This window comes from Primulina tabacum, chromosome 13 (genome assembly GCF_025594145.1).
Source record: "Primulina tabacum isolate GXHZ01 chromosome 13, ASM2559414v2, whole genome shotgun sequence".
In the NCBI taxonomy this organism is placed as follows: Eukaryota; Viridiplantae; Streptophyta; class Magnoliopsida; order Lamiales; family Gesneriaceae; genus Primulina; species Primulina tabacum.
This window is the reverse complement of record NC_134562.1, coordinates 28,775,143-28,799,304: the sequence shown is the minus strand read 5'-3', so window position 1 is coordinate 28,799,304 and position 24,162 is coordinate 28,775,143. Positions and strand designations below refer to the sequence as shown.

Sequence of the window (24,162 nt, the reverse complement as noted above, 5' to 3'; positions counted from 1 at the left end):
TCATCGTGGCACCCATATTGCCCATGTGTGTCTCCATGATATCAAGACGAGACTCATTTCTCGCCATTCTTTTCCCAGACTCAGTCACAAACGTCCCAACTAGATCTTCAAAAGATGGATTTCCTTCCCCCTTCTGTGTATTGAACCCCGGTGGAGGATTCAAAACGTTATTGTTGTTCGCATAAGAGAAATTCTCGTGATTCCTCAAACCTGGGTGATAAGTATTAGGGGGAGGATTACCTCGATAACCTCCATAGCCACTATTGTTATTGATGTACTGAGCTTCCTACACAACTGGCTCTTCATCAGCAGTCACCAATGCTACATCAGACGTAGATTGGCATGGCTTGTTCATCGCTGCAATCTGTGCGGTCAATGCCGAAACCTGTGCAGTAAGTGATGTGATTGGGTCTACGGCATACACTCCAGCAGGTTTCCTTGATCCAGATCTCTCACTCGGCCACTGATAACTGTTAATGGTCATCTGTTCAAGCAATTCATAAGCCTCATCAGGTGTTTTAAAAAAAATAGTACCTCCGACGGCTGCATCTACATTCCCTCTAGTTGGTCCATCCAAACCATTGTAAAATAACTCAATCTGCACCCAATCTGCATATCCATGATTCGGACACTTCCTGAGTAATTCCTTGTATCGCTCCCATGCCTCATATAACACTTCGAGTTCTCTCTGCCTGAAGTTGGTGATATCTATTTTCAGCTGAGCAGACTTGGCTGGAGGAAAATACTTTGACAGAAACTTTGTAACCAAATCTGCCCATGTAGTAATACTTCCCAGAGGTAGAGATTGGACCCAACTCCTAGCTTGATCTCTGAGAGAAAACGGAAACAGGCGCAATCGAATAATTTCGTCAGAAACACCGTTAATTTTTACCGTGTCCGTAATCTCCAGAAAAGTTCTGAGATGAAGATGGGGATCCGCAGTGGCTGCTCCTCCAAATTGGTTTTGTTGAACCATGTTAATGAGTGCGGGATTTAGCTCGAAGTTGTTAGCAGCAATGGTTCCGCGAGCTATTCCAGAGTCATGAGCGTTTATGACTGGGCGAATATGTTCTCGGATTGGCAGCTCTCTTGGGAGCTCATTCTGATTATCTCTGTTTTCAGCCATTGCTTTAATTTCGTCTCTCCTTGCTTTCCTTAATCTCCTGATAGTTCTTTCGATTTCCGGATCAAAAATCAGCAAGTTGGGATTTTGATATTTTCGCATGCACGGCAAAACAGAGATGATTATCAATTAACAAAATAAATAAATAAAATAAAATCTAAATTAAATTCAAGACTACTTAGTAATGATATCAATATGCAATTAAATACTTTACTCCCCCGCAACGGCGCCAAAAACTTGTTGCGTATTTTCACTACCGCAAGTATACGGTGTCAAGTTTTAGTACTGGTTAGAATACAGATATCGATCCCACGAGGAGTAATTATTTAAAACTGTATATTAAGTACCATAATTGACATAGCTCAAATTTATTTAGAAAATCAAAGGGTTGGTTTATAATCAATTCAAAGAAAATAACAATTCCTGTAATTCTAGCACGCAGTAGAAATTCAATGAGAAAATAAATCTAGAGATATGATTTCATCTGGTTTCCCCTATGCTAAATTAAAATTGACTAACATTTAAATAAATTGCACCATATTTATTAACCAAGAACTCACAATATTTTCTATTCTCTTTTTCAAGTGATAAATAGAACTGTATTACCTATTACCGATTTTAATATGTCTATTCAAAATCATGTAACACGTAATAAATGCAAACAAGGTTCTCTTATGGATTCGTCAAAGTTATACGTCTTTTGCACGTTATAAACATCTGACGATGCGATTTCTCCTGTCCTAATTTCGATCACCTCTTTCGAGTGTTAGATCTCACAGAAAGAAAAGCAACGACTGGAGTGGGAGAGTTAGAGTCGAAAAGAGGATTCCTCACTTTTTTCTCTCATTCAAAACCGTGCATGAGACTTTTTATGGCCAGTAATCCAAAAGCATTAAAGACAAGAAATCACAAATAAACACGATGAATTAATTCAATGAAAATTCAAATGTCAATAGCATAGGTTCAACCTCGACTACGTCAATCTCTAGATAATGGAATTAGTTCATACTAGAATTTAAATTAATACAAAATCTGTTTGTATTCATTAAAAACGTAAAAGTAAGGAACCGAATTAAGAACGTGTTGGCGAGAGATGAAAGTGCGTCTCCGTGTCCGGATCCAGCGTCTTCTATCTCTGTTCTTCGCGTCTCGTGCTCCGTGCGCCTTCACTTTTTCTCCTTTTTTCGAGTGATATGTCGGCTGCTGCAAGAAATTTTTCGACCCCTCCTTATGCCCACGACGAAACCTATTTATTGTTGGATATCGCGCCGCGCGCATATGCGCGACAAAGTACGGCGCATATGCGCGCCTCTTTCTGTATGTAGCTTTCTTCTTGCGCGCACATGCGCGCCATTGCTCTGCGCATACCTGCCTGTGTCGCTCATGTGCGTGCCTTGAGTGGCGCATATGTGCGGAACTCACTGCCATAGTCGCGCATGTGCGCGAAAATAAATCGCGCATATGCGCGATGCACTGCCATCAGCTCTTGCTTTGCTCACACTTCTTCTCCTAAGCGCCATTTTAGTTCATTTTCACGCCCATGTCGTAGTCATACCTAAATTCCTGCAATCACACCAAAAATAAGAAAAACGCATAATTCTGTCCAAGAAAACTAACAATCTATATGAATTGTAAGGATAATTTAAGTGCACAAAATGTACTTATCAGCTTCCCTGGTTGTTGCGAACCCAAGGATGTTTATAAAAGAGCACTCCTACCCCCGGGTTGGTTCTTGCCCTGGCTTCCTTTATCTTTTCGACCCATCCCCAGCCCGAGTCCAAGGATGATCCGATGAGCCCTAGAAGTCGAAAAAACACGGGTATTCGACAGACGTCTTTCATATTCCAGACCCATATTTTCAACTACCCGGTGCATTTTTTGAGATTATTCATGACCATCTACTTATCCTTTAAATCAATGACTCTAATTAATGCTCTTACCCTTATAAATATCGACTGCCTCTCTGCATTTCATACTTTTGCACTCTCACCGTCCTGCTCTTGTTCTTGCAATTCCAGCGTCCTCTGTTCTTCTCCGACGAACTCGCGTCATTAATTCCGGGCAGCTCTCCCCTCCTACCATGCCGTAAGTTCTTTTCTTCCTTCTTATCATGTCAACTTCTACTTCTTCCACATCTGGAGCGAACCTTCATGGATCCTCGGATCTGGATTCTGCCATGCTCCACTCCGACTCCACTATTTATGCTCCCCTTACTACTTCCAAAGAACACATTTTTGCTTTGCCTTCTAAAAAATCAAAAAATCCCAAAATCACCCACCAGATTGTTGGGCCTTCCCGTGCCTAGAGAAGGGCATCTGCAAATCCCATTCTCCTAGCAAACCCCAAACTACTGCCCCGAGTACCTCATGGTTTTCTACCATGGTGAGTACTTTGCGGTCGAGAGCCGACGAGGACCTCAGAGTCCTCGGGTCTATTCTCTCTTTTTTCTCATCCTCGTTCTCGTCCCTTTTGATCGGGCTGACCAACTCTTGAGCGATTCTTTACCTTTTTATGAGACCAAGTCTATAGTGGTCTTCGGTTACCCATCCCTTCCTTCTATATCGAGGTGGCCCTCTTTCTTGGGGTCCCTCTCAACCAACTCCACCCCAAATCCTTCGAGATTATGGCATCAACTTTTGTTCTTTACAAGATGCATAATCTTTTAATCAACCCTCTTATCTTCCATTACTTCTTCACATGTCAGTTTCAACAGGATCTAGTCAAAATTTATCCCTCTTCAATTTCTTACACTCGTTGGTATCATAGTATAATTCCTAGTGATAAGTACAAAATTTCAGGGCTACCCTCGAGTCCTTAGAGGAACACGAGGGTTGGTAAGGTAGTTTCTTCTCATCACAAAGTTGTACCGCCTGATCTTTCGGAGCTTTCAGGGTGTGTAGTCAGAAAATAGCCCCAAGGAGCTCGGGATGACCCGATCTGTCCTTCGAACTTTTTTTTATTCTTCCTTAATCTTCCAGTTCCTCGACCATAGTGAGGGCCTTGAAACACTCTTGGGAGTTTTCCTCTAGCTTGGCTTTGTCCCACGGAAAGGATTCATTCTAGAACTCTTCTTCTCAGTGCATCTGACTGTTGTCGGGAGGTAATTTCTCCGCAATAGATTGCGAGACGGCCACAACTATCTATTGAGTTAACTGTTCTGGGTTGATTATGAAAGTGTGATGAGGGGGTGGATTCCCTTGGGGGACCTCTGAATCCGTGGTCTCCCTCCGGAAATCGTTCATCCGCACTGATTTTCGGGTAGAATCCATATCTACGCCTTAAGAGCAAAGAATGTTAGTGAGGCGCCAGAAAGTTTTCTGGCGTGTTCGTTTTGACGCTCAAGTTATTCAATTGTTTTTCGCACATGAAAGTGCAATATAGATAATGTATATTGAGTACTTGTGCAAATATGTTAAGTAAATTGATTGTTTTATGATCAAGTAAATCTGGGTGTTTATAGGGGATAAGTCAATGATAAACTTATTTCCAGTACTGGATGATGTCTATGTTTTGCCCCTTGACACTATTACAAATGACAACTCATATTATTTCTGGTATTGTACATTACCCCTTATGTGCGCTGAATGACATGACAAGATTTCGAAGTACGGTCCTACATATCTGTGGGCCCAAGATTGACGTATGTTCTGAAGTGTTTGTGCAGTGATCTTGATGTGATAATACAGACGAGGTCTCTGATTCAATGAATCTCCTTATAATGCTCTGGTTAAGCTGAGAGCTCGGGTTTGTTTGTGGTCAGTTTCTCTGGTTATTGCGAACCCAAGGATGACTTATAAAATAGCACTCCTTCCTTCATGTTGGTTCTTACCCTGGCTTCCCTTATCTTTTCGACTCATTCCCGACATGAGTCCTGGGATGATCTGATGACCTAGAAGCTTCCCAGTATCTCATATATCATAGATCTCAAGTCGATTTCATATATCAAACGAAAATATTTAATCAAATTATATATCCTTCATCCCAAATATAAGAGTTGTATTTTGTTCATTCGTCTAAAATAAATATTCAAGTTTTCATATTTAGTATTATTTTCTCTATTTTTTTTTTTTACAAATATACTCTTGTTTAATTTACTTTTTAATTACTAATTTATTCAATTTTGAAAATATAAATTATTAATTCTTATATTTATTAGTTTAGTGTTGGAAAGATCCAACATTTTTCGATTGAATGTTCAATTGCTAGGAAATACGGTCTGAAAAATTTGAAGACAAAGGCACTTCGACTTCCCTAGTACGTATTTGGACCGTGGAGTATCGAGTGTATTTTATTGCTATCACCTTATACAAGTCAGTTCAAAAGTTCGAAAATTTTGTTCACTGCATTCACTTATCTTCGAGGAGATGAGACATCTAATTTTTGTTACGATTTTCTATAAAATCCGGAATTAACATTGCATAAATACAATAATTAATTCGTGGAGATTGAATTAATTAAGATCATTAAATACATTAATGTTACGTGGATTTCAAATCCAAATATTTCAAATGTACTTTTGTTATTTAAAGAAATATTATAATAAATTTTAAATTTATTCCTCGCATATTTATATAGTATTCAATATTAATTAGGATGTATTTCAAGTTCACCCAATGATAATTTCTTTTGACATACATTCTACTTTGTCTTACTAATGTTTAAACAAGTAATGACTGGATTTAAAATTTGATCAAAATTTTTTCATTTTAAACGGTTAAACTATAATCGAAATCTATGAATTAAAAATCCATGTTCCCAAACACAGATTATTCAACATGTTTTTTTAAAAAAAAACATTCAATGAATGTGGCTGAAAGAGATGTTTTTTTTTTTTTTTGTAAAGTTTACTTTTTAATAATTTTTTAAATCTGTATAAAATAGTGTTATTTTTTTACCAGTCTCACAAATAAATTATTTATTTCCAATAATTTTTTATATAATATTAAAATACATGTTTAATAAGATTAAAAATATAATTTTATCGTTAAAACTTGATTTTCTTAGGAGTATAAGTTTATATATATATATCCATCCCAGCATTTCAAATATACTGCACTCAGTACGTACTCGCTGTACTTCTATACACTGAAATTTCCAAGCAAAATACTGATAATTTTCCTTATATATTCCCACTCGATTCCTCTAAAATCACAAATCCCCAAGCAGAAGCAGCCATTTTCTCTGCAGATCTGAGCCATGGGCATCTCCGAAGTGATGAACTTTATCCTGGAAAAGCTGAAGGAAGCGCTGCTTGCCATGGAAAACCTCGGCGCCGACGCCCTGACCTGGTTGGACAAAGTCTTCCCGCCAGATACTCGAGGACAGAAGATCCAACAATGGGTCCACGTGGCCCTGCCGTTCCTCATAGCCGCCGTGGTTCTCACGGCGGTTGTCTGTCTCTGCTGCTGCTGCTGCCGCCGCCGCCGCGGTGGGTTTGTGAGGATGATGAAAGCCCCCGGAAGGAACTGCAGGATGCCGAGAAGCGCATTCGAGAGTGATCCGAGAGGTTATTTTCGCCAACTGAGGGCTCATCCCGGTGATGAGCTGTGTTAATCGGTACGGAGGATTGTTTATCACCTCTCGCTGTAATATCCCGTGTTTGGTTTGATTCCGTGTCTCCTTTTTTTATCCTTAATTTTAAATTTGTTCAATTATGATCACAACTATTTATAAAATAATCAACATAGTTAAAATTATTTTCTAAACTGTTTTTCAATTAATTAAATTTCTTGTTCCAATGAATGGAAAAACTTGACATTAATTAAGCACAAGTCATACAAAGTGTTTTTATATTTTTCTTTGGAATTAAGTAACAATTATTGAGCATCTCTACTTTAATGTGGGTACAACCAAAGTAGACCAAAAAGAGTCCACCAAGAAAAAGGGTTTTTTTTAAAAAAAAATAAAAAATAAAAAATGTGGACGAGATATTAGTGTATCTTGTTTTTCAATGGTTTAACTTTCTACATACAAAAATGAAATCGAACATTTTATCTTATGAAAGACCTAATATTTCATTTGTGAATTCACCACCTTAATACTCATGTTAGGAGCGCTAAAATCATCATTCATAAGCATGAGAACGCTATATATTATTAGATTCGTCGATCCGGACGAAGAAGAAGAAAAATAAGCAAAGATCTGCAAAGACGCTATGCTGTTTGTTTCATATGTGAAACTTGGTTTCAAAATAAAGTTTATTAGCATTTTTGTATGCTTTTGCTAGTCTTTTTTCATATGCTTATTCTAAAGTAGTTGTGTTATATTAATTAGATAACAAAGATACTAATTGGGCATAATCGAGAGAAATTCTTCTACTCAATTGTGTAATTGTGTAGTTGATACAAGCTGAAAATATGATGAGATCAAGTATTTCGATGATATGTTATAAACCAGTAATCCAAATGATTATCGGCCACAATGGTTGGAATGACAACTCAATTATTTAGAAATCGTATATCGGGCCGGTCGAGGGAATTCTAAAGTTATCGAGGCAAAATAGTGGTTGCAATTTTCAACCGGCCAAATATTCTCAAGCATGACGGTTCGATGATCAGATCTGGTATTTTGACAATATCTCTCAGCTCAATTATCGTAATTTAATGATTCAATATCCATTGGAAAGATAAGATAATTATCTACAAATAATTTTCAAATGTTTTAGTCTGAATCAAAGCTTAAGAAGCTAATAACTCGTGATGAATCTGTTGGTTCTGCACAGATCATAGAAAGAGTTCAAGTGGTACACATTCCTGTATTTTGAGCATAACTCTCTCGTATGAACTCTAAATTTAGTGATTTTTTATTATATGGAAAGCTAAGAAATTTTTTTTATAAATTTCAATTTTACCACTTTGCTCATAAATCAATGAATCAAGAGCCAGACCACGTTTCACTTAACTGTTTTTCTCATCTGCTCAATTGTTTTGCTCATTTAAACTTTTTACTCATTCAACTGTTTTGCTCATCCGACTGGTTTATTTATTCAACCGTTTGTTCCTGGAATCGGACCACACAAGCAACCTGCCAGAGAAGTCAAATATGATCGTTGCAATGTCATAAACTGTACAAAACCTTTTTCTAACTGTCATATTCTTATGTCTAAGGTATATATCATTTTTGGAGGCTATATATACAATCTTGAAGATCAAATACATGCTTTTGAACAGGATTCAAAGCATATGCATCCTACATTAAGAAATTAGTTCAAATGAGAGCAAGCCCAATAAGAGTAGTCTAAATAGATATATTAGCTTAGAGAGAGTTTTTCTCCTTATATGTGAGGATACATTTGAGAGTATATGCATTGTAATTGATTAATTTTCTCACACGCAAAATCACTTACATATACAAGAGAGATGAACTTCAAAGTTTAGTTGACCGATAGTCTTCACACATAGACATTAAAAATTATGTTTGTAGTCTTGACATAAAAAACATTAAACATTATGCAGATTATAAGGTTGTGATCTGCAATAAAAAAATGTGCTAGGAGTTTCAATTAGGAAATAGATAAGTCTTAAGTCAAAATGAGTTTGTACAAATAGTAGTATAAATCAAACACTACAAAAAATAAAAGGACCGTCGCTACAAGGGTATGGTGACGGTTTTAACGACGGTTTACATGTCCGTCACGGGAAGTCGCGTCGCCTTCTATAGCGACGGTTTCTCAATAACCGTCGTTAATATGACGACGGTTTTTTTAAGAATACCGTCGCTTAGAGTAGCGACGGTTAATATAAACACCGTCGCTAAGTTAAGCGACAGTTATAAACAAATCGTCGCTAAAATAAGCGACGGTTTTGTCAAACACCGTCGCTAAAATAGGCGACGGTGTTGTCAAAAACCGTCGCTCTAATAAGCAACGGTTTTGTCATAAACCGTCGCAAAAATAAGCGACAGTTCTGTCGAAAACCGTCGCTATAATAAGCGATTTTTTTTTTTGAAAAAACCGTAGATTCATGAAGCTGGCGGTATTTAATCCAAATGCTACGCAAAATTTCATAAATAAAATACTACGCAAAAATAAAATATTAAATTTTCTGTAAAAAATAAGCTTTACAAACCTGACGTGCGCGAAGATATGCAGATTTACGTAACGTTGAAAAATCACACTGACGAGCAAATCTAAATTAATACGAAAAAATGTTAGTACAAAAAAAAAAAGAAACTTGAAAAAAATTGATGGACCTTAAACTCCAGAGAAAAAAGGCGCAAATCGCTGAAAAAATGTTCGCAAACCTCGGTATATATAGAACCATAGCGACGGTTTTTGCAAAAACCGTGGGTACTAGCGACGCTTGCGTTTGGAACCGTCGCTATTGGCGACGGTTTTTGGGAACCGTCGCCGATCTTGATCGACGACGGTTTAAGTATAAGGCGACGGTAAAATAAAACCGTCGCTATGAGCGACGGTTAACAAAAACCGTCGCCGAATTCAGCGACGGTTTTAAAATAAAAGCGACGGTTTTAGAATAAAACCGTCGCTTTTGTTTTTCTTAAAAAAAATTTCCTTAAATACGTAGTTATATAAAAATATATTTTGTCAAGTATAATTGAAAAAAAATTAACAACATTTGAGAAATGTAATCATATTACTAATCTATAAATAATAATACAAGTGTTTGGTACAAATGTCATAAAAAAAATCAGAAAAAAACGTAAATACGGTGACTGAGATGCGATCTCTCAGCATGGCGTTTTCCGACGACTGACTGACACCCGATGACCCAACCCGTCGACCCGGAGCCATCTCATCTTGATTTTTTGTCATCGACTCAACCATGTAGCGCTCCATCTCCTCCTGTGATGTTTATAAAAAATGAATCATATCTATTTTTCTTAATGTAACGTTAATGTGAATAACGAAATTTCATAAGCTTACAGTGGTGCAGGCGGGATCGCGGGTCAACGAACGATCACTAAATTGTTGAAAGAAAAAATTCGTAGCGACGGTTTTTTGCAAAAATCGTCGCTTTTAGCGACGGTTTGGGTCTATGAGCGACGGTTTTAGACAAACGGTCGCTAACAGAGATCGGCGACAGTTATGATCTAACCGTCGCTATTGGCAACGGATAAAAAATATTGTCGCTTTCTATTGCGACGGTCTCGTTTTAGTAATATACTGTCGCCTTCTATTGCGATGGTCTAGTTTTATACCGTCGCACATGGCAACGGATAAAAAACTCGTCGCCTAATATGGCGACGGACATAATTATTAACGTCGCTAAAGGCGACGGTCAAAAATCCCATCGCACAAAATGGTGACGGGTCTGTTCTAACTGTCGCAAAATAGCAACAGGTTTTCAAACACCGTCGCTATTTCCGCGACGGTGTTTGAATAACCGTCGCTACGGTAGCGACGGTTATTAATAAACCGTCGCTTAATTTATTAGGCGACGGTTTTGTTTAAAACCGTCGCTAATAAGGCGACGGTTCCTGAAAAACCGTCGCTCCTGAAAAACCGTCGCTATGCCAACCGTTTTTTTGTAGTGAAAGTATTCTAGTGAATCTTTTCAATGGAAAGAAAGTGTGACATATGAGTTGTTAATTTTCGACCATCTATAAACAAATTTGTGCATATTTATTTATCACATTTACTTACTTTTGCTATTGTTTTTGGTCGACATAGTTGAAGAATTTTGTGTTTTTCAAATACCAAAATATTTCATACAAAGTATTTGATAAAATATTTCGACCAAATCATTATTATCATTTCAACTTACATAATTTTTAAATGCTTTTCAAAATATTTAATCAGTTTTTAGAGGGATTATTTTGAGTTTTTTCTGCTTGATTTTAGAACCAAACTTAATTTAATTTCTCGGTGTTCGATTCATTTTTGAATATTTTAAAAACAAACTATTGTAGTTGTTTTAATCATAAAATCTTTTAAATAGTTTATTCAGCCCCTCTCTAAAATCTAACTCAATCCTAACATTATAATAAGAGATAATTGATAAAATAATATTAAGTATGAAAAATTGATTTTATATATGGAACGGACGAAAGAAAATACAATTTTATATTTGGAACAAAGGAAATATTATTTTCTTCGGAATTGGGTAACAATTATTGAGCATTACTTCCATTCAAAGAAGACCAAGAAAATGTCCACCAAAAAATTAATATTTTTTTAATGAAAAGATCCCTTAACTCCCTTCTCCTTCTACTTTCCTAGTCCATAGTGGATTATGAGTGGATGTCATTTATTTATGCAATGATTTTCAAAACACTATACTCAAGTAAAAACTATCAAATATGTGTAAGAGAGCAAATTTTTGTTTATGAACTCGCCAGCTCTAGATTATTTTTAAAAATATTTTATCAATATATATTACTATTGTTATTATCATATAAAAATTATATTATTGATTTTCTATATAAATTAGATTTTATGATCTAAAACTTGTGAATCGAACTCATGGACGAACTGGAAATATATTTATAAATAAGAGTAGGTCTATTGTGAGACGGTCTCATGAATCTTTATCTGTGAGACGGGTCAACTCTACCGATATTCACAATAAAAAGTAATACTCTTAGCATAAAAGTAATACTTTTTTCATGGATGATCAAAATAAGATATCCGTATCACAAAATACGACTCGTGAGACCGTCTCACACAAGTTTTTGTCTATAAATAAATTTCTTTTTAAGTCCAATCTCAATTGATGAGCCAATTCACAAGTTGAGCAGAGATACCAATGAAAGACACTGAAATGAGCACGAAACTAGGCCACAAACGATACTTGATTTGAATACGAAAAATATTAGGATTTGAAATTATTGAATCCAAACTTCATTTGAATATGTTCGATTTTTTAAGCAATAGTTCATAAAACATTTGCGGACTTTAATATTTTATTAATTTTAATATAATTATAAACTAAATAAATATATTTCGATCATTTCGAACTTTCAAATTTTCGAGTAGTAGTTTAAATAGACTCGAAAATATTTTCGAATAGCATATGAAACAGACGAAGTGCCATTTGAATGAACATTTGGTTTCATTATTTTATTTCATATCCTACATAGCACCCCCCATAATGTGAACATTATTTATATTCCTAAGTTAGATATTCATACTGAATTTCAATTATTCCATTCATCTAATTTCGTTTTTCATATTTTTTTCTCCAATTTTTTTAAAAAAAAATTTAAGCAAAAAGTGAAATTTATGAACTACTTCCACCCCTTGACCAGTTTGCATAGAATACGAAATTTAGGCATAAAAAAATTCTCTTACAATAAAACTACCAAAACTTTAACTCGTTTGATGTCTGCAAAGTTCAAAATATTTCTCAATTAATTCACTACTCTGACAGAAAATAAAGCAGAGGAGGGGAAATAAAAACCTTTGCAACAACAATTAATACAGTCACCTCTGGAAAAAGGATGTTAGAACTTGAGGCATCTAACCGAAAAAGCTGAATCGAACCTCATGTTTCTAATTCCTACCGCCAAAGCGTAAGCAAAAGGATTTGGTGAATTTGTGAATATAAACAAACTCGCCGAAATCTCATAGAACAGATGAAAATTTCTCCTTGAAACGATTCATAAGCTTGAATTTCTCCTCAGCTTCGACTTGCTGATGGATGTCAGATCGTAAGGCTCGATCTGGATGAAGGGCAAGCAGAGCTTTTTTGTATGCCGTTTGTACCTGAAAAAGTTGAAGAACATCGAGTAATCCATTTGATGGAAGTATCAACTAAATTATGCACGCAAAACTCCCCTTGGGATTGAAGTTAAATTTCAAATCCATCCTCTATTGCGCTGTGTTTCGAAGTAATTCAAGTTTCCAAAGAAAATAATGGTCACATAAAACATTAAAAAAGTAGATGATTTTACAAGGCCAAAAATCATATGTTTTTGTTCCACAAAAGTTTATCATTTGAAAAGCATGCATATATTGCGAACTTTGTTGAAAAACTTTCAATCAGAATTAAGAAGGGAACTAAAATGATGTTAAAGGAAAAGACATACTCATTAAGTCAACACAGAACCATCCATATGCACAAGGATTCAGAAATGTAATCAAGTTAATGTGCTAGTGGTACAAAGGTAAAGTACCTCTTGTGGCGATGGATTAGGCCAACCCTCCATTTGGATTCCAAAGGAATGCAAAAGAGAAGCCATATTTTGGCATGCCATTTCCAATTTACTGAGCTCCTTTCTAACTTTAGCGCGAATTACCTCTTTCAAGTTCATATTTTCCTCATCCTAGAAAGCAAGTTAATTAACCCTCATTGATTCTATGATACAATCTTCATATAAATCTTACTATACAACACACACAAAACATAGCAAGTGAACAAATAAAAAGGAATTTTACAATAGAACAGGATCTCACAAACCTTCTTTTGAGTAACTCGCATTTCCTCTATACGTTCCTTTTGTCTTCTTTCCATGTCCATCAAACGCATACTTTCAGCTTTTCTTCTCTTCAGCAACCGGCGCAAGTGTTGAGCTTCTTCAGCCTACAAAAAATATCGTGTAATTATCTACAAAACTAATTTTATCGTGATAGTAAAACAATATTCACCTAATGATAACGTAATGTCATATTAAAAAGTGGACAGAAACTTCTGCAAACAATGTTCAGTAAATAGGATCTATAAAGAACAGGAAACGATATAAACCTGGATTTTCAGTGCTTGTTGCCGGGAAGCCCACTCTTCCTCCATAGCTCTTTTGTATTCATCGGTTTCCTTAAACTTTTCTCGTTCGCCAATCATACAACTCTCCACAGAATCCATAGGTGTGTCCATTTTCATCTTTGCTTCTCTTCTGCAACTGGCGCAAATGTTGAGCTTCTTCAGCCTACAAAAGAAGAAAGAGTAAATCATCTGCAGAACTCTCTCTATTGGACAAGTAAACTTTATTCACTGAATCACAACATAAGTTGAAACTAAAAAGTGGACAAAAACATCTGCAAACAATGTTCAGCAAAGAGGATTTATAAGAAACAGAAAACAATATAAACCTGGATTTTTAGTGCTTGTTGCCGGGAAGCCCATTCTTCCTCCAAAGCTCTTTTGTATCCATCAGTTTCCTTAAACTTTTCTCGTTCTCCAAGCATACAACTCTCCACAGAATCCACTCTGTGTCCATTTTCAGGATGAAAATCATCATCTTTATCCTCCTCTCCACTATTTGAAACAAATTCATCTAATCCAACTTTTGCTTCATTAATATGTACATGTATGTTTCCAGATAATGATATAACATCAATTGTCCGCCTATTTTCCCCATGACACCCTTTCTTGATGCCATCTCTTGATCCCAATGAGGAATTTTGGAACCAGGATGACTCTGCAGAGACAGATTCAACTGCATCACTGGCAGGAGTGAAACTGTAATTTCTTTGTTTATCTCGTAATGTAGAACTCATAAACGAAGATATTACAGATGTTAAATTATATGTCTTCTCAACACTTCCAGATTCATGTGGATCACATGATTCCAAATGCTCCATTTCATTAACATCTCCAGTAGCAGCAACCTGGGAGAACTCATGGGTTGGGAAAAGATTGAGAGGGTCAGCTTCAACTTCAGCAGAGTTTTGACATTTGCTGATGGCAACGTCATCTTTAACTGAACTAGCTTTGCTATAGTTAGAGTTCCCATCAAAACATGACTTAGTTTTTTCCACTTCCTTAGTTTCCTGTTCATTATGAGAAGAATAAGATGATGATTTTCTAAATCTTTTCCCGTTGTGACAGCTGGAACTTCCTGGTTCAAAATATTGGTGATCTTCCGGCTCAGTATGGATGGAAGGAGAATGTTGGCCTCTATAACTTGAACCACCTACTGATACATAGGTGTAAAATGCATCCTCTTCTTCACTAAGAGGAGAAGTGCCTTCGTCTTCATTACTGAAATTTCCTTTACGGAGATGATATGGAGCCTTCGTATGTTTATGATTCTCACCTTTTCTTCCAACAGTTTGGATGGCTACTATCATTCATAATCCTTGAAGCACCATTCTGACTTCTAATGCCCAATTGATCATTAATAATACCTTTTTTTCTCCTATAGAACGCCTTTTCCCACTGCTCTTGAACCTTTCCAGAAATATCTTCCATTAACTCGCAATCAGGGTGATCGTCAGCAGATGAATTGTTTTCCGAGTCCAGATTCAAACCATATCCTTTTCCAGCAGAAGCTTTCCCTGAATAGGTTCGCTTACATTTTGATAACCTAACTGGAGTTACATTATCTTGAATAAATGGGTTTTCCTCAGCATCCACGTCTTCAAAGCCTTCCGCAGGAGGTCTAAAACTCCTGCTAGAAGAGGCACCAGCAAAAGAATTGATTTTGTCTGGGCTTTCATCATCGTCATCTATATATATTATAGTCTGCAATGGCCTGTTTTTGTCTTTCCTGAGTATATTTGAACCTTGCCCTTTCTTCGGCAAAGAATCGGGAACGTCGATGATAATGACATTGTCCAAGTGATCAGAATCAACATCAATCAGAATAACATCATCAGCTTCCTCACTATTCCTGCACCTTCTCAATGTTTTCCTCCCAAAACAGGGTCTAGAATGTGAATGGCCGGTAAATGCTCCTCTCATTTTTCACTTCCTAAATCAAAACTAGTCAGTGTGTCATTCAAGTAATTGCCAGGAAATAAAATTGTGGAAATGTTACAGATCATTAGCATAAAAGAAACTCGGACAAACTTTACTACTTTTCAGACAGACTCAGAGTGGATTTAAATCAACAGTTAGCAAATACCAAGATGGGAATCGGTGCTGATGCTTATGGGGAGAGGGATTACTAATACACAGTACACTTCAATAATGTTCTTAATATGATTCCACTGCACGAATAGCAGCTCCACCTATGTCCATCTCTATCTGTCATATTCCAATCCATAAGGAGAGGAAGTTAACATATCAAGAGAAATCACCCACGCAACTTAAGGACTAGTGATCAAAAAGTGAATTAAATTCAAAACCACCAATTCTGTCGTAGTTGATAAGCCATGCCATCAACTCCCGATTCCCAAATTTTCTTTACAAACTAAAAGCTATTCATCATCATTAATAAATCAATTGGAGCTCAGACACTAATCAGCCACGAACCGACTTCAAAAAATCAATCCGGAAAACCCTTTTACACCCAACACACGTATTTGATCGATACCAACTCCCAACAAAATCAAGATACTAAGAAGCACACGGCAATACAGACTCCAAAAATTCGAGAAAACATTGAAAATTTACCTGCGAAAACCCGAAATGTTTGACTGCCAATATTTCCAATACATGAGAAAAACTTCACAGGCGCGGAAGGGATTGATCAAAATCGTGTAACGTACGGTTTGAACTTCGAAGCCCTAAAGTTTGAAATTGGGGACGGGGAATCTGATTGAACAGAGAATTTAATTAACCTAAAAAAGACGACGACGGCGTTTACAGAGTCAATTTTCAAATCCTCTTAATTGCCATAACTAACAATAGCAATATATAACTATTGAAAACCATTTTATTCCATTTGTACTGGACAAGCTATTCATTAAATTAGAAATTTTTAACTACTTATTTCATAAGCCGTTTGAATATGACTTTAAAATTTTTTATTCGTGAGACGAGTCAACTATGATTATATTTATAATAATAAACAATATTTTTGGCATAAAAAGTAATATTTTTTCATTGTTGACTCAAATAGGAGATCTGTCTCATAAAATTGATTCGTAAGTTCGTGTTACAAAATTTTTTTTGTTGTTTTAATTATCTTCATCGTGTTTTCCTATTTTATTAAAGATTGAGAGCCGCTTAGAAACTGAATTGGTAGCCCAACCTATTTGGTTTAATGATACGACTCACTTAGAAACTGAATTGGTAGACCAACCAACTAGGTTTACTGGTATCAATTTTTTTAGACGAATATTCTATTTATTTGTGTTTATTGTTTCTCAAAAGAGGTCAAAAGATTTTTAAGGTGTTGGTCTGAAAAGACATAATTTTACTTATGATTAATAATAAACTTTTCATTTATTTTAGTTTGTTTTGCTAATATTTACATTGATTTTAGTTTATTTTGGATGTCAAAGATAAAGAAATAAAAGCGATGCGTGTTGAATTTGCTCAGTAGTAACGAGGTATTTGTCGTGATGAGCAAATATGTTTTAATCACTTCATTTCACGCATATCATCCATTTGCATATTTTCTTGCCTATTTATGCATATCAACATGTTTTCTACCTTTAAAATTGCCCTAAAAGAAGTTAAAGCTAAAGCCTTCGATATGTTCAGATTTGGGACTGTTTTCCGATGTAGGTATGAAATTTATATATTTATTGCAGCAACTAGAGATGACAACGAGATATATATTCTCTCTTCTCCAGCTTGATTATTAAATATTCATTTATAAAAATCTTCCTCACATTTTCTAATGTATAATTTATCAAATTTTGTGAAAATTCTCAGACGCAAGTTTTCAAGTCTCGAAAATTATACAATCCATTTCTGTGTTGCAAAATTATATCATTGTAATGAATGCCCTTCAATGAATTGAACCAAATGGGCATATATATACATATATATATATATATATATATATATTAATGAGAAATTTAGACAAATATACTCGTTGAGTAGGGATAAGAATTGACCAAGTGGCAGCACCCCATGTCACCATCTCTGTCCACCGACCAATTATTACAATATACCAAATAATATAATATTATTTATTTATTTTATATTGATTTCAAGAAGGTGGCCAATAATACAGTAGTTGACTAGTAGACTGGCCAGCTGCCTTTTTGGCTTGAAAAGTAAGCAATTTTCTCCCCTTTTCCATATCCTTCATCTCTTTGTTCACATTTTGGATTTTGAGTTTGGTCAAAAAGAAACTTAAATCATCTTACTTTTTCAATTTGGCTACGATTAGATGTTTGGACCATTTCTATTTCTATAGAAACACAAGAAAATAAAGATTTGGATTCCTCCCAACCCTTTTTAAATCTTATCAAGATTCAACGATTATTGAGCATAGTTGAGTCAAGGTGCCACACTAGGGGAGGTAGATGTAAAGTAAACTCACTAGTGATTCCATTGAGCGATGATGAGTAGAATGCAGAACATATACTTTACAAATGACTCCATGGACGACGCTGCGGACTGGTATAATGCAGCACGAGCATACAAAGCTTGTATATACATATCCCGCGCCTATATCTAAGGCTTTCTGTTCTCAGGTAAAGATTCAAGAACAAAGCCAGAAGGATTTCGGATTTAAGAGGACAATATTTGATTGGATTTGTCATTCACGAGTAGGATCTAACCAAGCCGAAGTTACAGAATGATCTGGACTTGAAAAGGCCACCAAAGAGGAACCTTGTTGGAGATTCTTGATTCATCTCTTGAGGGGAATCTTTCACTCGGAGTATAGTTTGTCCTATCATTTGCCTAATGGAATCTATTATCTTGGGATCAACAGGATGTCCTGATGCACAACGGACGTAGAATGTATTCACAGCTTTGCCTGCTCTTGTTGCCACTTCGGCTCGGGTTACGGATAGGCTGTTTTCGCGGAAGATTCGAGTCACATCAGATAGGAGCCCAACTCTATCAGTCGTGCATAGTTCTAACTTCAAGCCCTGCGGATAAAAAAGAGTAAACGAACCATCAATTTCACGCAAGAAACAACATCACAAATACATTAATTCGAACCGAAACCAAGTTCTGTAACTTCACCTAGCAACAGGATGACATAGAAACTAGACAAAACTACAATATGAAATAAATGTCATCAAACACATAAGAATACGCAAACTAAACGACGTCCAAAAGCACATACAAGGCACATCCAGAATATCAGGCATAAGCCACTGTAACATGGGACAAAATCCGGTATATTTGTCAACCAAAAGGTGCCACAATCTAAACCATTAGAAACTGCATTAAGATGTTATGAGATTAATACTTACTTCAGATACTCTCCTCTCTATTGCTGCTTCCAGACATTGAACAACCCTTTCCCTCTCTGCCTCCGATTTTACAGGGGATCCATCGATATGCCTTATACAGTATTCCTTCGAACCCAGGAACAAAAGCTATTTCAGAGCATAGGCTAATATAAAATAAAGTTTTATCCATTTATGTTAAAAAAACATCATACCTGATATGCTTCTGGTTGTTCCGCATCAACATTTCCATGAAATACCACATATTGCATGTCAGTCAAAGTGCACACTATATCAAAGAGAAGTTTCGGCCTATCCTTGCACCGAATGGTGACCACCGAGTAATCTTTATCATGCCAATTTATGACATTCACATTTGGCCTTTCTTTTTCATCAATTGAATCCTCACCCATCCGTTCGTAATCTCGGTCAGCAAACATCATCTGGTGAAGCCTTCTCTCAGTGTGAGTTGCCCCATGAGTGACCACCGTCTTGGCTTCCCTCGATTTATTGCTACCCTTGAGCACGTTGCATAACAGGTGCTTTATCATTGTTAGCCTTTCGGGGTCAGTTATCGAACCTCCATTTTCTTCATCAGTTACTTGCATTACGGCTGCGGCTCTGGTATTATGAGTCCACACCTCAGCATTCACAACATTGCATTTGAGGTGGGTAAGTACCGCACTAACCTCAGACAGTAACCCTGGCCTATCACTTCCGATTAACTCAATAGATGTGTGGTCCATATTCGTGGTCACCCCAACGGATCTTCTCATAGAAGATGCGAAGCAAGAATCTGGACCAAGCGACTGAAAATGAAACCAAAGTATCAATTTTGATGGCTCATTAATGCTTAGAAAAAGCTGTCCAAATTGTCACAATTCTAACAACTCACCTTATGAATGTAATTAAGAATCCCTTCATCGGTTACCTTGTTTCCATCGTGGTCAGTGACGTTGAAAACTGCTCCGGAAAACAGGTAAAATTCATTTTTTACGGTAAAAAAACAATATTTGACAGGGGGTTTAAAAGAAAAGAACATGTAGTTACCATCCATGAACCAGCCTCCATCAGAACAAATATAAGCTTTGGTAATGACAAGATTAAGATCTGTAAGTACTTGTACAACTTCAAGAAGAATTCCATGTTTGTTAGCACTGTCCACCTGCATCAAAAGAGGACATTTACCAGGGGAAAAAATCTTAAATTAGTAAAAATCCCACCTTATAGAAATCAAGAATGAACCAAAAAAAGATAAAACCAATACATACCTGAATAACAGTAACATTCTTGGAAGATTCATTATCAATTACAACTCTGGCAACAAGTGAATGGAATAATATTACACTACGGCATAGGTGTCACATGAGAAATAGATTGAAGCGACTTCCGTACAGAGGAATAACAGAAACAGAGAGATACCTGGGAGGGTTCATTCTCCTGATGAACTTCTCATATTCATCATCCATGCTCTCTGAATAATTCACTGTGGCCTCTGTGGATGAATTTAGTGTTCAGATTCAGCCAAGATGCTAAAAATCAAGAAAACCACAACCCCGCAACAAATAAACACTCAAAGAAAGAGTGAAAATTAAGCGACAGTAATCACAGAACTCGTATATGAAATATTATGAGATTTGGGAATGGGCTAGAAATCAAGAGTGTTGCATAGATATCAAGAGTGAATAAGAAGGCCTAAGCCACCTGAAAAGTGCTTGTTTCCCCCCTCTCTGTTATTATGGGGCAGAGGCAGGAAGAAAGGCACTTCAAGCCATTAAAAAACACAAGTGTTGACAGCAGAAAACACGCACAGACACACAGAGATTGTACCAAAAAGTAACACACATGGATGTGAGAAACACAAGCACGGATACCACAACAAAATCACAGGCTGGACACAGCGAAAAAAAAATATCAATAAAGAAAACAGATTTCACACACGCGGCCAATTTACTCAGAACCGAGAAAAAAATGAAAAAGAAAAGGAAAAAAATACGCCACCAAACAACATGAAATCAAATTAACTCCCCCGAAATCACCAAGAAACGACACAATCACGCAAACCCATCAAATTTTTAAAATCGGAAAATTCGAAACACCCAAAAATTGGCCGAGAAGGGCAAGGAAAAGGGGACACGCAGAAAGAGCAAAATATTCACATACCCATTAAAATTCTTCAAGATTCTTCGACCGACGTAGAAAGATTTTCTTGATTCGCTAAATAAAACACAATCTTCCGGAAAACTATATGAGAAATACAATCAAAACCTTGGCCATGTAAACATGTAGTTTCCTCATATGTAACAGACACCAAATCAACAGTGCGTGAATCAAGAGAACCGCTGGACAGTGGCAGCTGTCTCGGAGGTGTAGGATAAGAGCACGCACTCACAACCTCCACTTTGTGTAGAATACGTGTGGTACGTATATTTACAAAAGGAAAAAAATATTTAATCCCCGATTTCCGAATTTAGCTGTTCTTCAAAATTTCAGGCCTGTGTATCTCAAAAGAAAGTTTCCAGAAAACGAGAAGGCGGAGGGGGTATTTGAATAAACTGTACGATATAGGCGTATTTTAGTAACGGGCCCGGCTGTTCTGGTTTGGCGGGTGAGGGGGGCTGCTAAAATGCGCGGACACGGCGAGTCAGGGTTTTAACCCGGGATTAGTTTTTTTTACCCGCTAACTGGTTTGGTGTATTTTGTGTTACATAAAAAAATATATATAACAAAAAATAATTATAATATTTATTATTATTCATATAATTGGTTCATATGACCAGAATTAGTGTCAAATTTTGCATAATTATTTTGTCTATAGTTTAGCATGAATGATATGTTTTACAAATGAAATTCATTTTTAATATTACACTATTTTACACAAAAATTCTAGTAAAACTGTTTCACATATTAATTTTATGAGACGGATCTCCGATCCAACTCAACTTATAAAAAAATATTATTTTTATATCAAAAATATTATCTTTATATCGGTCCATGTATCATGAATATAAATATATAATTTTTGTATGAATTGGTCGTAGGGTCCCTTTTTAAGTCATTATCTATTTATGGTGCATAACGGTTTTTACTGTGATTATTCAACTGCCAGCATTTTAATAATCGAACATGTACATCTGCCACATATGGCATGTGCGCTTAAAACAATGTATATTTTATTTTATTTTATTAAAAAAATCACATATGAATTTGTGTACAAATTAATTTTCTTTCTCTGTAAAAACTTATAATTTTTTTTGAGTATGTTTCTTGTGAGACGATCTCAAGAATCTGTATCTATGATAAATGTCAATCCTACTGATATTCACAATAAAATGTAATATTCTTAGCATAAAAAGGAATATTTTTTCATGGCTTACCCAAATAAGATATTTGTCTCACAAAATACGACCCGTGAGACCATCTCACACAAATTTTTGCCAATTTTTTTATAATCGATTAAAATAATTATAGGTATGATAACTTGTTTAGAGTTTTATCGTGTTCATATAATACTTTTTTTTTAGATCACAATTGTTGTTATAATATAGTATTATATAGAGCAATGATATCCTGCACATTTTTTTCCTGCACACCTGTGGGCACCTGCTTACGTGACACACCCACAACCACACAAAATTTTTTGTTTTGTTTTTTTAAAAAAAGACTGACCAATCATGCACCGCCACGTAGACGGTGATCATGATATCCTGCACACGAATTAGATATGAAAATAAGTGCGTTTAATTTACGGAAATATTATTGATTTTAGATTTGTTTTTCTTACAAACATGCATAGAGTTTGGAACATTGAAAGCCATTTTCCATTTACAACATAGCGAGAGAAAAAAATAAAGGGAAAATTTATGAATTATCATTGTAATTTATCTTTAACCGTCATAATTAGACATTTGAATATTTAATCTCGCAAGTGTCACTTCAAATCTCATTAAATTTTCGTTGATAATTAAATTTAACCCACCTCATCGACCTAATTTTCGTGACATTTTTACGATGGATTGTGTTTTTTTTATGAATATTTATATAAAAAAAATTAATTTATTCTAAAAATATGGAAATAATTGTAATTATATTCCTTTCTATTTCAATATATTAAATTTCCCTAAGGGTAAAAAACATTTGAAGATGGGGAGTGTCCACATGGTTGGGCAGGCAACATAGTGCTTTTGTGGTCAACATTGCATATTTTCCTGCTGTCTTCATGTCTAGGCCACATGCCCTCACTGCTCCCTCCATATTCTTTTCGATTTTAAGGTTTTTTTTTTAATCTTTTATGCATAATTCTACGGCATTAACTCAGTTGAAACATCATGGTTCGATCACGGCTCATCTTCAGATATTTGTGTAACTAAGCGGAAAAAACCCTAGGTGGGTTTTAAACTCGACATTGATGGATGTCCTGGAAAAAAATAACATAAAATCAATTATTGTTGAGATTATTATGAGTCTAACGCAGACGTCAATGCATTGGTTAATGCAATTTTCAAAAATTGATGGTATGCAATAGATACGTTCATAGAATAATTCCTTTTAAAAAAATTTGTAATTGCTTTGTTTGAGAGATTTTGATCTTGTACATATGGCATAAATTGCCTATGATATAGGGGCCGTGACACTTTAATTTTGAATGATGATACCTATTATAAGATAGCGTTCATCGCTTGCATGCCATCGATATTGTAGATAATAGTAGTTGTGCATCTCAAATAGTTACACATGAGCTTCTATACGATATTTTGATTGCTCAATCGACAATAAATTTTTTTCTTTCAAACAATTGTAGATAAATTTTTTGGGAGACACGCTTTTACATACCTAAAACAAAACATAAACATGTGTTTAGTTTCTGTCGTATAAAAAAAAATTTGCAGTCATTGATTCACACAAAAAATGATTTTGACCTCTCTTGGCCCACATATGTTTTTCGGATGAAAATCGCTAAAAAAATTGAAGATATGATATTAATATATGATATTTGAGTACTAACCGTTTTAGATATGGTACAAAAGATAACATTTTGAGTATAAAATTTGAACAACTATATTGATACCAACTATTTGCTACGCTTGTTTGGGTACTCAAATATCATATATTATGA

General features: G+C 35.7%; 2 protein-coding genes and 1 non-coding gene across 5 annotated transcripts; 1 reads left to right on the top strand and 2 right to left on the bottom strand.

The window, feature by feature from the left end:
- The first annotated feature begins 614 nt into the window (after positions 1 to 614).
- Positions 615 to 721, top strand: LOC142523557 (small nucleolar RNA R71). Its single transcript, XR_012814745.1, has one exon. It is a non-coding gene; the product is annotated as a small nucleolar RNA R71 (small nucleolar RNA).
- Positions 722 to 12,382: 11,661 nt separating this feature from the next.
- On the bottom strand, positions 12,383 to 16,587 carry LOC142522417 (uncharacterized). Of its 2 annotated transcripts, none has more exons than XM_075625789.1 (5): positions 16,360 to 16,587; positions 14,112 to 15,715; positions 13,483 to 13,605; positions 13,199 to 13,348; positions 12,383 to 12,788 (listed from the first exon to the last, which is right to left on the bottom strand). In XM_075625789.1, the coding sequence occupies exons 2-5, from the start codon at positions 15,090 to 15,092 to the stop codon at positions 12,648 to 12,650; spliced, it is 1,395 nt and encodes a 464-aa protein (XP_075481904.1). In that variant the 5' UTR covers positions 15,093 to 15,715; positions 16,360 to 16,587; the 3' UTR covers positions 12,383 to 12,647. The 2 variants fall into 2 exon arrangements, with proteins under 2 accessions (XP_075481904.1, XP_075481905.1); XM_075625790.1 differs by having other exon boundaries at positions 14,112 to 15,711; positions 16,360 to 16,581.
- A 1,583-nt stretch (positions 16,588 to 18,170) lies between these two features.
- Positions 18,171 to 21,571, bottom strand: LOC142522451 (ACT domain-containing protein ACR4). Of its 2 annotated transcripts, none has more exons than XM_075625862.1 (8): positions 21,210 to 21,571; positions 20,469 to 20,541; positions 20,318 to 20,363; positions 20,097 to 20,211; positions 19,942 to 20,009; positions 19,262 to 19,855; positions 19,071 to 19,175; positions 18,171 to 18,740 (listed from the first exon to the last, which is right to left on the bottom strand). In XM_075625862.1, the coding sequence occupies exons 1-8, from the start codon at positions 21,211 to 21,213 to the stop codon at positions 18,408 to 18,410; spliced, it is 1,338 nt and encodes a 445-aa protein (XP_075481977.1). In that variant the 5' UTR covers positions 21,214 to 21,571; the 3' UTR covers positions 18,171 to 18,407. The 2 variants fall into 2 exon arrangements, with proteins under 2 accessions (XP_075481977.1, XP_075481978.1); XM_075625863.1 differs by lacking the exon at positions 21,210 to 21,571 and adding an exon at positions 20,751 to 21,118.
- Between the last annotated feature and the right edge of the window lie 2,591 nt (positions 21,572 to 24,162).